The sequence below is a fragment of the Lagopus leucura genome, unplaced genomic scaffold (genome assembly GCF_019238085.1).
Source record: "Lagopus leucura isolate 7727_CA_CO unplaced genomic scaffold, USGS_WTPT01 Super-Scaffold_100024, whole genome shotgun sequence".
NCBI classification, from domain to species: domain Eukaryota; kingdom Metazoa; phylum Chordata; class Aves; order Galliformes; family Phasianidae; genus Lagopus; species Lagopus leucura.
The window spans coordinates 7,381,302-7,400,206 of record NW_024962276.1 but is presented as its reverse complement, the minus strand read 5'-3'; the positions used below and the strand labels follow the sequence as shown (position 1 = coordinate 7,400,206).

At 38.1% G+C, this 18,905-nt stretch overlaps 1 protein-coding gene across 6 annotated transcripts in view; it reads right to left on the bottom strand.

Moving 5' to 3' along the window:
* BRIP1 (BRCA1 interacting helicase 1) overlaps positions 1-18,905 on the bottom strand; it is a 104,028-nt gene that overhangs the window by 61,073 nt on the left and 24,050 nt on the right. For all 6 annotated transcript variants that reach the window (XR_006180626.1, XR_006180628.1, XR_006180627.1 and 3 more), the window contains exons 15-16: positions 10,402-10,561; positions 9,581-9,702 (exon numbers count right to left, since the gene is read on the bottom strand). Coding sequence is in view for 2 of the 6 variants with exons in the window: in XM_042880043.1 (XP_042735977.1) it covers positions 9,581-9,702; positions 10,402-10,561 (282 nt within the window). In the remaining 4 variants the exon portion in view is untranslated. The remainder of the gene's footprint in view (positions 1-9,580; positions 9,703-10,401; positions 10,562-18,905) is intronic.

The following is an 18,905-nucleotide window of genomic DNA, read 5'->3' as shown; positions in this document are numbered from 1 at the left end:
AACATATAGCAAAAGAATTTCTCCTGACCGTGGGGGAGCTGATGGTTGCGTTTGTTGAGGTTTTTATTTTTAAACAAACAAAACTACACCAACAAGGGTCCTTCCTTTGCTCTTTTGTACAGTATTAACCTTTCTAAACTGACAAGTGAAAGGACACGCTTCAGGAGAGAAAACAGCAGACTTCTAACCTCTTCTGACAGGTAACTTTCAAGTTGGATTTGGGTAAGAAATTTTATTTTATGTACTTATGCCCTTTAAATTGCCTGTCAAATTTACAAATTCAATCTTTACAGCCAGAAAATAAATTCAGTTTGATTTCACAGATTTAATATTTGTTCCAGTCACCCTGAATTTATTGACTGCCATATGAGGTCTCCTTTGTAATTTTCAAAACAGAAGATGATTTCTTCCAAGCAGCTTAGGAGCATTAATACCATTCTTTAAGAAGGAACCAAAGCATAACTGAGCATTTCCACGTACATAGGTGCTACTTGGAGGAACATCAGGGTACTCCTCAACATTGAAGTGAGGTTGGAGAATTTCACTCAAGTTTTTAAAAGCCTAACCAATGGCAAATGGTAACAGGAGAAGGCAGAACAGCCAGATCATCTCATCTCCATCACAACGTATTATCCCGTAAATAAAATACACTGATACTACAAGCCAATACACGTCAGCATTATGGAAATGTATACAACTTGTAATGCCCATCAACAATGGCATTTTGTTTTTCAAATTATAAAAAAATAAGTCACTATTTGCGTTGGTCTTTTCTATCTTATTGAATAAAGGGTTAACAGAAAATAAGCACTGGGTTTTCTCACTTTGACGATCATGTCTCAGCATGAGATGACAACTTACGTTGCTGAGAGTTCAGTTTTCATTGTAAGTCTACGAAAGGTAAAAGGCCAGGGCATGTCATTTTAATGCAATCAGAATCTATTTCATTGTATAACTCTTACATTACCAAACATCAAATCAACGCCCGATTCAAAATGACATGTTGCATATGTGAAAAAGCCAGTCTCTCCTGCTAGCAAATATCCTAAATGCGCAGTAAACCACAGGCTAGAAGGGATTAGTTAAAATGTCAGAAGACAGCCTTTTACTTTTACCTGTTCATCCTTAAAAATATACTCTTAGCTATCAGGCATGCTTTACAGACAAATAGCTTCAGCAGGCAGCAGCAGAAGGCCCGTGGCAAGCTCTGCCATCTTGTAGCTGTCAGACAGATTAGGCTTTGATCTATCTGGGAGGTCACGGTCACATTCACATTTACTGAAGTCTAACAGCATTATACCTGCTAACCGCTCGTTCTTTTAATGCTTAATTAGTTCGACATCTTTCACTACACAATATCAACTGAGAAATAGCAACAAAAAGTAAATGCCATGAACAAACTTTCTTATTTAAGACTTGGAAAAATCTTTGGAGGCCGTTTCTACTACCACTCCAAAGAATTTTTGAATGTTTTTTTTTTTTTAATCCAACTTAGTAAAACGAGTTTGCTTTTTTCCCCAACAACTGCATTAAATATTCTACAATTCTCATTATAACGCATTTTTAACTGTTGACAACTCAGGAAAAGAGGATAAACAACAAGTACACACCTGAAGAAACCCAGGTTAATTCAAACGATACGTAAATAAGTAACAAAATGGGTTTATACTGTAGTTAATATGGACTGTATTTGTCAGCCTATGACACGAACCTCAGAAGAGTAGAGATTGTTTCTGACCCCCAAAATAACATGCACATGTACATGCAGAAGCCTGCAGCCTTTCAGCAGTATGGCTGCCTGACCCAGATGTATTCAAAATTAACATAGCGTGGCTGTATCTAACAGCAGGATATAAAAATAGTTATCTATTATGAGCTGGTTGCTTAAACAGGAAAAAAAAAAAAAAAAATCAGTGGAAAAAACACAAAACCAGAAGAGGCATTTTTTCTTTCCTTAGAATTGAGTTCTTTCATTTCTGCAAACAGAATTCTGCTCCTTACCAACATCTGCCCTTAGATCAGCACCCAGCAGTGCTGTACTAGGCTGAGGAGTCAACTGCCGGAAGGACAAAGGCAAATAACCTGAGAGCTGTACGAATACAAACACACACACACGTAGGCAGGGATACAAAGACACACTTGGAAACTCATGCCCAAACCTTCTCAGCATTCTCCTGCATGGAAATGAAAAACAGAAAAGGGGTATGAATATTTTCTGGCATTTCAGTAGCTTCTTTATCACAGGACAAACGGCAATGGAAATGAAGACTACTGTCTGTGTCATGCAGTGAACTTCACAACATGCATTTAAGTTTAACATCTAATTCCCCGCCTCCTGAAAACCAAAAAAATTCAGGTGATCACCTCATTCCCCACTTTCACCCCTTGTCCCCTAAAAAGACATAAAAATGGTTTTTAAGCAAATCTACCCTCTTAAAAACCTCATGCATCTCTCCCCCACCTGAAATAGCAATAATCAGAATTCTCCAAGAATATGCTTGCCATCTACTTTCCTCCTGACGAATGCCAAGGAATCATAAAAATCATGCAAGTGCAGGAAAGTAAAAGACATGAAAACCTTTTTTTTTTCTTTTACATGTGAGAACTCTTAAATGGAAGAAGCATTAAATGGCACAGCTTTTAACTTTTCCTTCCTTGCTTCGAAAGTAGTAACAACATCTGAGAGATTTAAGACTAAATAATGCACGTACACAGACACAGGCGAGGCACAAGACTCACCTATCTAAACACAGCACCTCAACTTATTAGCCCATTATTTTAGATGAAAAGTATTACAGTAGGATATTATCTTCAAATGCTCCAGGCATTCCAAGTACAAACAGATTTAACATAACAGTATGAAATAAGCAAATGCTCATCATCTACAGTTTATTAGAGTCTGTGTATTACAATTACTTATGAAGGCCATTCCAACCAATTCATGTATCTAAATATTGCGATCAGATACATAAATAACACTACTCTGCTTTCACACACAATGCATTTAAAAAAAGAAAACAAACAAAACTGTGAGCAAAGTAACACTGTATACTACAGAAAGGTTGATAGGGGCTGGAGAGGCTCAGTGCTGCAGCTCCATCCTGCACAGGTCTCTTTACCAGGTGAATCACCTCTCCCCTTGCAGGGGCTTCCAATTCAAACCAACAGTTCTGAACAGCAAAGCCACACCATGGCATATCAGTCTACTAACTGGCCAACCCTACCTTCAGGGAAGAAAAGCAGCAGTACCACTTTATGCAAAGCCGTATTTCCTCCCTTATGTGCTCACAAGTTATTTTATGACTAAACGCTTCCCAAGTATTCTCGCTCTTAATCCCAGTGTTAAAGAGATGGGAAGCTTATGTAATGCTGCAACCTCCGAACACTTTGAGTATTGTCAACTACACCACGTGGCATCTCCGATCCTGGAGTTTCACAGTTTGACAAACCTTGTAGCACATTCACCCCAGGCCCATCTACTCATCTCAGTCTTGTAGGCTTGGAAGGACTGTGAACAAGTGACTTGATTAAAATCTAATGCAACCAAAACTGTGCTCTGAAGAGAAAATTCAATCCATTTCCACTGAAGCAGAAGTGAAAAAAATCAAGCAGCTTCCCCTGAGGTACAAGGTTGCTGTGTACGCTCGGTGCCGCTGCGGCAGAGGTGAAGTGGTAAGTGTCAGTCATCCTTACAAATCCCCAAGGTGATAGCTTCACTTTTAAAGCTTTCAACATACTTTGACAGTGAAGTAAAAACTTAAAGGTCAACGCTACTTGCTAAGGATAAGATAAACACAAGAAAATCACTTCAGAATTTTTTATGGATCATAAAAGTAAACTATTAAAGGTAAAGGAAAAGTTTTGATTTGCGGTATTATTTATCCAAAGGCTTAACTTCCAGATATATTCAGAGATGATTTCTGTAATCTATGGCAACACATTGACATTAGCCTTGCACCAGTAGAAGAAAAATGCCATCCAGCAGCCTTACAAGCAAAGCTGAACTGAAACGTTACCTTGCTTAGCCACAGGAATGCTCTATTCCACAGGATTTTGCAGCTACTCCCACAAATGGAGCCTCCACTTAAGAAAAGTGCAGATGGCTTTGACTTTCTACAACCATTCTTGTTTCAGGAAAGGTGGGAAATGAAAGGCTTCTGTGATATTCTCCTGCTGATATAAGCAGCTGTTACACCATCACCTATTTACTGCATTGCCTGCGAAATGTTACAGCAAAGCAGAACGAGACCTCACCTCTACCAAAACTTTGTTTGAAAAGAGACATAAAAATAATCTCAAGGAAAAAGCTTATTTTAATATACACTTCCACATACATACTTGGTAATGGAAGTAGCTCTATATCCTGACCTTTTCCTTTGGGGAGAAGAAGAAAAGTGATGGAGGTGTACAATATCCAGAGCCAGCCACCTTGTGAATGTGCGACCCAGCACGCTGCCTTAGCCCTTCGTGAACATCAGAGCAGACTGAAATATTTACAGTGTAGTGCTGCAAGATACTACCAGAGTTGGCTGATTTTTTAAATTATTATTATTATTATTATTTTTTACAAAATTTAGAAGTAGGTTACCCCAGTAAGTGTATAAATTTAACACTCAAAGGCTTACCAAATAATATTGCACATTCCAATGCTCCATTTCTTCCTTACATACTTCTTGTTTTACGAAGATACTTTACAATTAAAGCATAAAATAAAATTGAATATGAAGTGTGGCATGGAAGAAAGAAATTTAAGTGTGCACACACAAGAATGAATATACACTGCACTTTAACCCTACTCTACATGTTCCTCTTAAAAGACATTCAATAAATAAGAGGACATTCAATAAATAAAATACTACAACGCATGGCTTTCCTATGAAAGTTCCATTCATTTATCTCTGCTCCTTACTTCATTTCTTTTTTTTCCCTTCAGTAATAGCGTGAAGGAGGAAGTAAATACAGATTAGGTTTAGAAAACCATTAAGATAGATGATCACACACAAAATAAGACCACTTTCTACAATCATTTAAATCACACTGATGCCAGATCATCTGCAAATGATATCTCACACATTTTAGGCTTCTATGACATCAAATTAGACAGGAAAGATGACGCAAAGTTTCTCAGAAACATCTGAAATGATACAAAGATGTCAATTTTTTTGATCCCTCCAGAAGAAACTTCAGCCTTTCAGCTGCTTGAGGTTGCTCGTAACCAAGAAAATTGTAATTGAAACTGTGTTACTTCACATTCTACAAAATACGATCACTGGAAACAGTGAAGAAAAAATGTGCTATCGTAGTTCATGATCACATAGTATCATAATATGGCAGTGGTGGGAAATACTTCTCATTAACAGTAAACTCAGCTACAGTTCTTGAGTCGTGTCATTGCACAGGACGTCCAGCCTTATCTAGTTTCTTTCTTTTGCACATCTATTGCTGCGAAAGGGTTTGACTCTGTTTTCCTCTCTATTTTGCTAAGTTCTCTTTGCTGTTATATGATTATTTACACTCTACTGTACTACGATCAAAAGCATCTGGAAAGGTGGAAGTGAAGAAATGCTCTCTGGGAAAGTTAGCTTAATGCTTGCACTTCAGAGCCGCCCATTATCAACATTTCATAGCGAGTTCCTTTATTTTCAGGTCCCCAGGGTAAAAGTAGTAAATTATGACTTGAACTACACCAGTCACACTTGGCTCCAAAATCAGATTTTCCTACCTCTAGTTTCAGGTCCCAGAGGTGGGCAGAGGAAATCCTGGTCACAGCCAAAGAAGTCATTTTTGGCTCTGAAATACATTTTCCTGCTTCACAAGAGCCAAACCCTACCATTGAGAGCACCGTAGCTTTAAGCAATACTTCAACATTTCTTTTATATATTTTGCTTTAGCAACCTGATTCCTCAGCAATATGAAACCATTTTCAATCATACAGAATTACAGGTTTGGTCTCCCTTTCTTAACACAGCATTGTTATTATGAAGTACACTTATGAAACCTAATCACTGCTTTCTTCCTAACACTGACAAAGAGTTTTAGACTCCTCTCTTTGTGACAGCGATTGAATGTAAGTTACCATGGGCTTAAAATTCTTAAGTGAAGCAAATGGAAAAGAAACAAAAATACATTCCTTAAAGGTTCTACACAAAATAATGCACATACAAAAGCTTACAGTTACTGAAAGAGACCAAACGCTCTCCTTTTAACACCTGAAGTTGTAGCATATGTTTACAACACACACATGGAGAGCATAATATTGCATATTTTACAACATATTTGGTGATGAGTTTCTTGTCCAAGAACGATGCCTGGATCCAAAATGCTAAACAGTGGGCCTAAACAGTATGTTAGCATCAGATAACATGTATGTAGCACTACGCATCTTTTTCTGCCACATTATTTATGTTCTCTAATATTACGGTTCACTGGAATTAGCATCAAGTTACAAACCATAAAATTTATTTAGAAAGCAGGTTGGTCACAGACAAGTAATATTAGTGGAGATGAGCCAATATCAAGCTGCCAACATAAAATACCGGTCTCCAAAGGCACAATTCAATAAACCCTTATGACTGCGCATAGTCCTAGTAGTATTACAGGGATTACTCACACAAGGAAGAGCTATGTGCAGGAGTAAGGGGTTATAGAGCTGAGTCTTAAGAGGACTTTTACTAGACTTCTACTAGCCCAAAAAGCAGACAAGCAAGTGTGGTTTTACGTAGAGAAAGCACTATTTTGTTGTTATTTACCCCAATTCCAGAAGTATCCCATGAATTTTCCTGGGGAATTATTAGCCACTTGCATTTTCTATTTATAAAAGGATATAATTACTAATAATCTTATCAGTTTCTTCAGTAGATCTTCCAAGCATCAGTTGCTTTGTAAAACAAGAGATGCAACTCTTGTTTCCATAGGTGTGGACCTAGGTTCCATAGGTTCCACCTACTTAGCTCTAACTTGACTTGCATCGCTGTGTTTAGAATTATCTCCTCAGAATTTAAACACCATACTAATCTTCAAAGCTGGAAGTTTTAAGGTTTTCAGTATTTACCTATCTTCTGATGTAGTTAGCCATGTATATCACAAGAGCAATCGTCTTAACTATCCTATGAACTCTGAACCATTTCAGTTAGGAACTCACACTTCCTAAAATCCTACAAAAAGAAAAGAAACAAAGCAGTGTCTTCTAATATTTTAAAATCTGGATTCTTCTAATCCCAGGAGAAAAAAGGGTTTCAAGTGAAGAAATTGTACATTCAATGAAGATCGAACACCCTAAAAGAAAGTCACTCGCTTGTACCTGCAAGAGAGAATTCCTCTATTCTTACTATGACAAACACAACTACTATGTCTTGAAAACAACACTGAATAGGAAAATTTATTTTAATGAAATACTGCAATTATCCTTCATGATAACTGTTATAAATTATTTCCACTGTTTAAAGCAAGTATTTGAACATCAACTTTCACTTTAAAACCCCATTCCCATCTCAGTTTCAAAGGATTAAGATCTAATTTTAATAAGTATGGATAACAAAGCTGCACCACAAACAGAATGGTGCAAATATCATTTAGCCCCAGCAATCAGATATTACATTAGTTTTACATAAAGTTTATTTATTTATTTATTTATTTTAATGATGTAGCACATACTTTTTTATGCCATTTTTATTACATTTCTTCCACTCCTTTGTGGGAAACAGCACTATAGCTTTAGTATGCTTTCTGTGTAGCCTCCCTTATCCAGCTGACTACGTGAGCTTAAGTGGTAAAAGAAGCATGCAGTAATCCAGACCTTGGACCAAACAGAGCATTATTCAACTTGCAGGGAAGTACTGCTAGTTGGAGATCATTTTGAATCCAAGCTGTTGAGCAGAAGACACACTGACAGTAAGAACAATTTCCCCTAGCACCATTCTAGCAGCACTACCACACACCAGCCAGCTTCTCAGATCTGATGCTAAGAGACCAGTGCATGCCCTTCTCTCATTTAGAATTGATCAGTGCAGTGCTTTGTGCATTACTGCATCTAAATATACGCACACAAACCTTTAGCTGTGCGCAATTTGGCAGCTACTGTTTCTATCCTTACTTAACAATTCAGAGGTTTTCTTCAGTCTGATTTAAAAAAAAAAAAAAAAAAAATAGATAAACCTAACATTCGTATTTTGGAACTGTTATCAGTAATGAGGTGCACTGCCCAAATTTCTACTATACTACATATTTGGTCATATCCAAAAGAAAATCAAAAGCAGTATTTTTAACCTTAAAGAAGATAATCCACTGTGAGCATAATTCACCATGGACCCATACTTTTCAATTCAATTTTGTACAGTTTAGAATACAAAAATATTGACATTCTGGAAATCGTTTAAAGCAAAATGTAACAGTTCCAGCTCTACTACAGACCAAGTGTTTCCAAACTATCATTTCAGAGAACACTTCTAAAACAAAGCATTTCTAACTCTAGAAACTGTGATGAATTTTCTTTGAATGTACATGCCTTTATACTAAAGGACAGGGTATTATGTTCTAGTAGAAGAAAAATGTTATGGCTGAATAAGCGCCTCAAGAAAGTTATGCAAACATGGAGAGAACACCACACCAGGCAGCCACTGCTAACACAACCCTACTAGTCCTCATAGGATGTGGGTTTTTCCTACCAAGGCTTTAACTAGGCACATGCTGCAGACAACAAAGAAGTCTTTGGCTGTTCACTTAAGCTCAGAACACATCTCTAAAACCAAAGCTGAGGCAGCTTGAGCTTTCAAGTGCAGACCCATGGTTTTCTTGTTTGATTTGGCATTATTAATAACAAGAATCCAGCTGTTTCTGATATTTATTCTGTAATACTTTTTTCTTAGTTTCACAAAGAAGTCTAAAAATGCTCTAAAATGCACACAAAAAGAAGGACAGACACAGTGGCCATCATACTGAGAAGAAAAGTGCCAGCCGTGAAGCATCATGCACTTAGCTTATTTTTAGTGATCTTCCAGATGAGTTAATAATACATATTCCTTTCATTAAGCAGAAAGAAAGCCTAGAAAAATACTTTTCCATATTCATTGGCTTTCTTTTCCTTAATAAATGCCTGGTCTCAGCTAGAAACTGCCTGCTCTCATGGAACATTATCTAACTACACCACAAGCTCTGCTGAAGTCAAAAGAAAGGAAGTGTTGATGTGGGCAATTACACAGCAATGGAAAAGCAACAGGATGTTTCTTTGGCCACCTGCTGAATAATACAAATAGTCTCCAATTTCTTTAATTGGAGATGCATCAGAATACCACTTTTAGGCAGAAAAGAGCACTTTAACAATATAAAAGCCTTCACTAGCAGCGTCAAAGGAATCTACAGTATTTTTCCCTTGTGTGATATACGTGTATTTAGAATTATAGAAATGGGTCAACAAAACATGCTGAGCTGTTCCTCCTTTTAACTGTGTAGAAAGCAATAAAGGGTTCAAATAAGACTGGAGTCCAAGGGTAAACTTTTCCAACAAATGTTGTGCATATGTCATATTTCAAACAGGATACAAAGAACAACATACAACTCTTTCAATTAGACATCCATGTCCTACCTGAAGGTCTTTCACATTTGGGAACGGAATACCTATGGTTATAACTGCTCGAGCATTCTCATCACAGAAATCCAAGCCTTCACTAACTTTTCCTCTGCACACAGCTATTAGGAGTGCTCCATCTTGAAGAAGCCAAAGAGGGACATGCATCATTCCCAGAGGTAAAGTAAACATCAAAAGAAAGTTTCAGCAATATCTTTTAAAAGCTCAACATAATATAGCATAATACATTGTGCATCTGTCTGGAAAAGGTGAGGGGATTTAAATTTAGAAGTGTTTTTTGTTAGAAAGATGAGATCAACTGTATTTTCATTGATAAAATTGTGATCTTTAACACGAGTAGTAAAATAATTTCCATGATATAAGACAGTGGTACTTAATTATGCATGAACTATATGCACAGTGTTTCAAATTGAAAACTTTCAGTTCTGTATTCCAAAAACTATGTTACTGTTGACATGCTATCATGCTTTATTCTTTACCCTAACATTCAGGTATTATGAAAAGAAATCCTACAGGAGCTGCAATGTATGGTAAAAGTGATTCTTTGAGAGGCCAGTCTGCACCCTGCTGGACACACAAACCCACATTCCTACACAGTTCACTGCCTCTTGGACACCACTATCAGGATTGTGCATCATTCTGTGCGTCCCTTTCTCCGCATGCAACAATGAAAACAGCTCTTAATCTTCCTCATTTATAACAATAATTTCTTAAGATAAAGTTAACTTAAGTATTTAACCATATCTTATAATTGTTAAGAATAATTTATTTCTTTTTTAACTTGAAAGGACAGTGTAACTATTGTCTGCAGAAAGTACCTTTTCCTCCTTTAAATTTTATTGCATCGTAGTATATTTTCAGCAGTTCATCGAAGTCACTTTTTGCTCCTCCTTGAGGCTCTGCAATGACTGTCTTAACAAGCTCCAGGTTTCTCCACAAGCCAGTGTGCATCCAGCGATCTTTCAATTTGTCCAACAGCTGAAAAGAGAAAAATCCAGAAGAGCTGAAAGAAATTGTCACTTCCTCAAACTGTTCCAATACAGACACTTACTGTAGTGCAACTGCATTATTCAGTTTTTGCATTTATGAAAACAAGTTCCACAGTTATGCAATACCGGTATTGAAGTCAGTATTTATCAACAGCCTCCTCTGCTTCAAGGCCTATCAGTTCTGTTATAGCTACCAGATTCTGAGCTGCACTATTTTACTCCAAATCAGCACGCAGTCAAATCTTGTAAGCTTGTTCTATATATACTGTGAGCATAATAAAAATATGTATTGCATTACATAAAGCTAAGTCTAGAAGTATCACAGAAACTGAATTCAGGTGGGCAGAGGTCAATTTTGCAATTACCTGCTGTCATGTCTCTTTCCCATCAGTTTCTAGATGGAATATTATGAAGTTAGGGAGCAGAAGTCATTCCTTCACCTAATACATTTGTTTGACAGTGCACAGCACTTCCCTCAGACCAAAGAAATGCAACCAATACATTCGAGCACAAGCTGAGCTGATCCGGTTCAGTGGACAGAAGGTAAATACTCGATCTCACTCATCATAGCGTTCAGTGTGCCATCACTAACTGCTGGGCAGTAGAGCTGCTACACTCTGCAGGTACAGAAGATTTTAGACTAACAAATTCCATAATATGGGTTACACTCCTAATTCATACTTCCCTCAGCTCCACTCATTGAAGACTTGCTCACTATTTTGCTCCAGGCTGTATAAAGTGCTCCAACTGGATCCAGCACCGGTCCCAGCCCAGTGCTCAAGAGCCGCAGCATCTCTCGGTCCCTACCCCACTCGCCTCTTTGATGCACTCCAGAAAAAAAAAAAAAACAACAAAGGATCCTGTATGCTTGCAAAATTCATTTCTTAATACAAGAAGAATATGTTAAGAACATATTTCACGTTCTTAACACAAGATCTGAATTTATTCTCTGCTGTTAAGTACTAGAGTTGATCCCTTTTGAGGTACATCCAGATCAGAGGGGACAAATAGTACACTGCCTTCGGTACGATGACTAGCTTTGTTCAAGCTCCTATTCAGGAATACTGATTACACACTGGTGTTGGGACACTGTTCTCAAACAAGCACAGAAAGACCAAATGATGAATAGTACTAACACTTCCTGTGTGTACCAATGTCACTGCAAAAGAAAGCATCTCTTCTAAAAGTGCCTGGCCCTGTGTTCATCCACTTCTCTGCCAGCTCGGTCATTTCCTGGCAGCATCCTATCTGTAATCTCTTTTTGTAGAAAGGGTTATATTATGAGCAAGCAACGAAGTGCATCTGGCCATCCACAGCCTGCCACTAAGTCCTCAGTTCTTGGACATGATGTGAAGATAATTCTGGTAAAGAAGAGAACCGAACAAATGATGCACCTAAGGACATCCACTTAAGGTGTATTAGAGCTGCCACTGACTGTAACATTATCAGCTTTTCAGATTTCATTCTTCCTTCTGCAAAGCTAATATCTGCCCAGGCACCTACTCGATGGGCTGTGCTAAATCCACTTCTGCCTTCTCTCTGCCATGCCTGACAAAAGGAAGCTGGGGAGATACCACAGACAGGATGCACTGGGGTATAACTGAACTTGAACTTTACATCCTTAAAGCTACTCGTGTTCTGGGGATCATTTGCCCCAGCCTTCCCCTGCTCCTATCACCTCAGCTACTGAAATCACTGGGTATTTTTCGCAAACACAGCCGTATAAAGCATCCTTAGTAGAAAAATCATTTCCTAATTTGAATGAATCAAAGCCTCAGAAAGGACAAGATTCCTTACCAGAAGGACTTAACACCCCTCAGCTCCACCGGATTTCTCCCATACTTGAAAGCAGCATAACTTCCATGCATCACCAAAAAGATGGCACTAGAAAACCTCCCTCCAAATTCTTAAGAAAATCTCTTTTCTCCTTTGTGTTGGCCCCTCTAGGCACACATCTATTAGACCATATGAGGTTCAAGTTTTAATCAACAGCATCATCATCTACAGTTTTTGATGGAAGTTATTACCTCTTCTATTTAATGGCACTTCCAGGATATGAAAACTTTCCTGTGCACAGAAAACTATGCACAAGCATATACAATACCCGGGCTATTGCCACAGGCACTAAAACAACCAGAATTACGGACATGACTGCGTACAAATAAATAAAATATGAAACACATACATGGCTCGTAAGAGCTATGAATCAAAGGCAAGGTTCTCATAAAAAATTATTTCACTTCAGATTGGAAAAGTGTAAATGGGAGCAAGATATAATGCCAGGAATCACAAGGAGCAACCATTAATGCCCACAGTCAGTCACTTTTTCAACCCAAGGGAATAATAGCTTCTGCAGTGGAAGGCAATCTGCGTATATTTTATTAAATCCCCTAAAAATGGATTCTCAAATGGTTTATTAACAAACGCTCTTCCTCCAGAAGAGCAGAAAATCTTGTTAGAAAGAATCTGTCATCTTCCCATGCACTGAAGAATGTTTACTTTGATAGCTTTTTCCTTGTTTTCCTTCCTGCAACTTGAAGACACCTGTAAGCTATGACCCACAGAACTTCTGAGCTCAGTATTTAGATTTACCATTCATCTCTGTCACCGTTCTCTTTTCGAGGCAGCTTTTGAAGCACTCTTGAAGTTTAGGAATGGAGGAAAAGGTTTTCTTAACATCTCTTGCCATTATGTTGTGCTCCTATGCTAAATCCTCTCATCCTGTGTCCATGAAGGAAAAGCTTTGCCCCTTTCCATTTGCTGTTTTGTTTTATTCGATGCCAAAAATTGCATTAGGGGTTTCCCATGTCATGAAACGAGACCAAAGATTTGTTTAATGTGTTTTACCCTGAGGCAAGTTCACTGTAATTTCCAGCATCTTAAAGAAGCCAAGAAGCTAACTTGCAGCACTCACACTGCTGCACTGTAATTTGGGAATGCACTTTGTTTTTGCAGCATTCAGTAGCACTTGATGGTGAAGCAGCAAATACCTGTGATGAGGAAGGGTCTCCTGGCACACACAACAACACAAGGAGTTACATATCCTGATCTACAGCTCCGTAACTCATCCTGCTACAAGCACCTGTTACTACATTTCTTTATATAGATTATTCCTGCAACATTTTGGCTTTGGTTCAGATCGTGGATGGATTGTACCTCGGTAATAGCTTAAAAAGGGAACACAGAAATAATCTGGCCATCAAAAGTGCTTGGGAAAGCTTTGGAACACTTAAAAATAAAAGAGGATGATCAAAGGCAATACAGAAAAGGATAAGGAAGCCATCATGACCCAAGTAGCAGCTGATAGAATAAACTTAGGTTTTATTAGCTAGTTTAACAACTATTAACTAATTTAATAACTGTTGGTTACAGCTGCAGTGCATATTCTTGTGCATCTTTAAACACGTTATCTTGTTACCCATACATTTATGTAACAACTGAACAAAAGGTATTTCAAGGGACACAATTTCCACAAATCTCTTGTAACCCTCCTCAATCTGGCATTAAATACCAAAAAAGCACTTCTCCCAAACTTCAGCATTTTTCACCTCATTTGCATGAGATTCATTTTCATGATAAAATGTTTGTTTTCAACTGTTAAGATACTGAACGTTTTCTTTGTTATCTGGATACAGAGGGTAGCTGAGGAGAAAAAGGAAGCAGACATTAGGTTTTTCTTAATAAAAATCACAGTATTGGCACCACTGTTAGTGCAAAAAGTCAGAGATTCTCAAGAGACTAACATTGATCTAAAAGCCTTTTCCCATGCAGAACTCTTCATGTGTTTGCTACTAGAATTTTCTTTTTGAATAAGCACTGCTTCAAATCAAAGTGTGCCTCCAGTGGGCTGGAAACGTGTTTGAAGGGTCAAATAGAAGTTCTACACACAGTCAGCACAAAACTTCAGAAAGGGAAAGCAGGCATCTCCAGCTAGCCCTGAAGCTGAGCAACAGAAGTCCATCACTTGCTTCGCTCTGGTCGAACCAAGAGGGCTCAGGACTGGGAGAATGGGAGATCGCTTGCAGAAAACAGGGTTAGCATTCAATCCATCAACATGTGCAAGTGACACACAAAGATGTGGAGCTGCTATAATGAGGAATATTTGCATCATCTTTTGAGCATTACTTCAGTAAGGCACTTGTTACTCTGCAGTACCAAAAATTAAGAAATTGCATGAAAATGAAACACAGTTTTCTCAACTTACTACAAAATGCTTCCCACTATTTGGGCTGTCTGCAGGTAAACAACACAGGCTGCTTTATACATCACCAGATAACTCACACTGCATTTGCATCAGCTGCATCCTCTTCCTGCCAGTGGCAAAAAAAATTACATATATATATATATACATACATACATACATATATATATATATAAATACATATAAAATCTATAGGCTGACAGATCCTTCTGCAAATTTAAGCTATTACGAGAAAGATCATCATATTTTCCACAAAAGTAATCCTCTGAAGATCCCAAGGCACAGATGTTTTTATAATGTATCTAATTCCATAGGCACTGCATTACCTTTAATAAGCTCTCAGGACGAGGCACAGCTTGCTGAATCAACTGCTTAACTACAGCTCTAACTTTTTCTTCAAACCACTCTCCTCCTGCTCTGAAAGCTCTCTATTCAGCATGATGGGTAATTACCTGGTCAAATGTTCTTCTACTATTTTGAAAGAATAAAGCCATTTCCATATTAGTGATAATCCCAAAATAAGGGCAGTAAATGAATGCATTTAATAAGTTGCTTAAACACGAGTGGCCTCAAATTCATGTCATTTCAAAGGAGACTTGGAGACCATCCTTTGACAGACTCCCCCCTTTTCCAACATCACTTGCATTCTGGTATTACAGGCTCTACTAAAAATACTTCTTTAAGAACTCAAGACGTTCTGGAAATGTACAGAGTTGGCAGAATGTATTCAAAAGTTCTCTGAATGTCAAAGAACCTCCAGGACCTATTAGAAGCCTTCAGCTTGGGGAAAATGATTGTTTACCAAGTCACTGTGGTGGCACAAGAACAGTAGTTTCATTCTATTTCTATGTTTAAAAGAAAAAAGCCATTTGAGGTTAAAAGTGAATACAAAGGAAACAGAGTAATGAAATGGGAATAGAGGACTGAAGGGATAAGAGACAGCCAACTGCCTGGAAGGGTTTGGGTGAAACGAAAGAGCTGAGACTCCTTCCAGAAACAAGGAAGAAAACATTTGGATGAACTGATCAAGAAACTCCGATCAGCATTATTCCAAACAAATCCAGAAATAGTACTCCAAAACTACTAATAGAGAGTGCTCTAAAAAGCAGAACATCCTTTAAATAAAAAAGAGGAAAAAAGGTCATGTATGAAGAGAAAACAATCAAACCTGATGTTCAGGAGTATCATCAAAAATATTAAGCTTACAAAAGGGTGTGAAGAGCGTGCACCTCTCAGCCACAAGTCATCTCCTACGCTGTCAGAGCTAATCCATACCTTCATCTTTTTACCTTTTTCTTTTCAGACTCTGTGATTTTTCAACTGTGATTTTACTCTTAATCACATCCATCACCACAGCAGAGAAAACTCAACTCCGCATGACACCCAGTCACTTGCACTGCACGAGGCTGAGGCTACACCAGCCAAGAATAACGCGGCCCATTGAATTATTCAAGCAGTTGTTCGCACTCAATTAGATTTTCATGAAAGGTTAAGCAAGAGACTGATTCATGGAAATCTCTTCATGTTTAAGGAACGTAGCTAACACAATACAAAGAGGTCTTTAAAATTCATTCTTTTGAATGACTAAGCTGATACTAAATAATAACTTATCTATTCACACGCAAAAAAAAACCCAACCTAGAAGTATTTTAAGCTTCAAATTGAAGGAAAGCAATAAAATACCTGTGCCCCAAATATTTCACTTGTCAAGAAAATTTGGTTTCAGAATAGAACATCAATTCGCCACTGTTAACAGGTAACTGAAGAAAAATACCAAATGCACACATAAATGCACATGAAGAGGTACTGCTTTCTTTACGTGCCAAAAGTAAACTTATTTAATATAGAATTTTAATGGAAACAGGCCACACAAAGATGCTATTCTTACTCAAGAGAGGCTGTGCCTCCCTTCTAAAGCACATTTCCCCACCTATTTATTATCACTGTGGGGCTACAAGCAGCAATGAAGTGAAGTGTTGCTTTTAATCAGCTTTCCTTTACAGAATACTAATTCCAGATCAATTTCTATCTCAAAGTGTCATAGAATCTCTGTAATGAAACACTCCATAACTGTAATAAAACTGAAAATATGAACAAATATTATCAAGCATTTTTCTCCTGCCAGGAAAAAGAGCATTGTACTTTAAACCCAAAAATTAAACCAGGAAACACAATATGTTTAGAAACTTGAATTTCTTTGTTCTAAGGAACACGGAGCCTAGGCAATACAGAGAGGAACTCTAATATGGAAAGAGCTTAGAAAAGTCCTGAAATCAAAAGGATTGCAAAGGAACAAGATCTGAATGTATACTCAGATGAGTACAACTTTCTAAAGGAAAATGTGTTACACACTTCTTTAAGTGCTTCTCCTTTTCAGCTGATAAAGATTTTCTAAGGTGAATTTTACCACTAACCCTTCCCTTTTATTACAGCAAAACGTAAATCAAGCGCATAAAACAGGAGTGCATCTATTTAAATAAAGCAAAAGGAGTTAGAAGGAAAGTCACTTCACAAATTCAAGCCTTGCACCGACAGCCTTGATTCCAAAACTCAAACTGCTGAAGTTGATCAATACTAAGTAGGTTAATCTCTTCTCCATGAAAAGTCCATTTTAGCAGAAAGGCCCCAGCAGGATGGAGGCAGAACACAGGAAGCTGAAGAGAGACTTCGACCCAAATCTCACACTTAACTCTGACATTTTGCATTCCTTCCCTGAGTTATAATGAAAGATCATGCAGGCTGAGTTTTCTAATCAGCTGCTCTGCCATACACATCTCCCAGGAGAAAACTGTCCGCAACAGCAAATCTATATTGCTACCGTGTGATCCATTGTAAGAAATTTCTCAGCTAATTTCTCAGTCTGATGCGCTATCTTTACAACAGAAAATCAGCTTGAAGAGTAAAACCTCATAGGTGTCTATGATTTCCAAGAACGGGTGCAGAAAATGTGTCGTCTTAAGTTTAGAAGTACCATGCTTACTGCCCCAAGCACAATTTTATACAATCATTGGAGGAAAAAGCAAACATTCAGGACCAAGTCTCATGTGCTGAGAGAGGAAACATGGGGTAAAAGCTGTGCTGGGCCAGGCAGGCTGGCAGGCATGGGGAGGGAGGGGGAAGAAAAAAAATAAAACAGATAAAAGCTGCTGTGCAACTCAACTACATAATTAAACTAAACCCTGAACATGGTGAAAAACTCTGTATTAAGAACAAGATTCTGATCACCATGTGCTCACTCCAGCACAATAAAAGGTGAATAATTCATAATCATATTTGAAGGAAAAGTATGCATCACTCAACCTGGGGGAAACACAGGGGATTTCACTGGTATGATTTTTCTTTAGGGACAGTGACAAAGTGCCGCTCGCCAGCAGGAAACTGAAGCACTGAACTGTGTTCCATGTGCCATAAATCAACACTGCAGCCTACAGGATGTCTCTCTGGTACCAACATACCATCAATTTTTCAATAACCTCCTTAAATAATGGAATATGTGAACGGCGACAACAGTAATGAAAAATGAAATGTTTTGCATGCCAAAGATTCTAGAATAACATGGTTAATATGTTACTTCTACAGTTAAAGGAGGTGGTGTGTTTTTTTTTCCTAAATACATAAAATCTTTTTCAAAACACAACAACTTGTTTTACCACAAAACAATTTGGAGGCTTTGAGCTCTGTCACAGCTGTTTCTAACCAACCTGGTTCAAAACGGTTTTGTTTCCTGCGGTTTTAAAATTAACCAAGACAACAGCTTTCTGTGTTACAAGAATTGCTCGTACATCCACCGTAGGCTATCGCTGCACTTCCCAACAAAAAAACAATCCTTCATGCATAGAAAACTCTCCAGGAAAATCTGCATATAAAGGAAGCGTTTAGGATCCTGGTTCTGAATCAAAATATGAACGGCTCATTAATGAGGTCAGCATCTTGTATTGCTCTTCTCTCCTTCTGCAGCCCCAAATCATGCTCAGTCATCCCTGACCTCTTTTCCCCATCCCAAGGAGGAAGAAGGGATGAGTGTGGCTCGGCAGCAGCGAGGCGTGGGGCCACGAGGGAGAACCAACCTGAAAAAAGAGTTAGGTCATTTTTCCCTCATTAGGCAGCAAATCATGGCATGCAAAAGGACTCG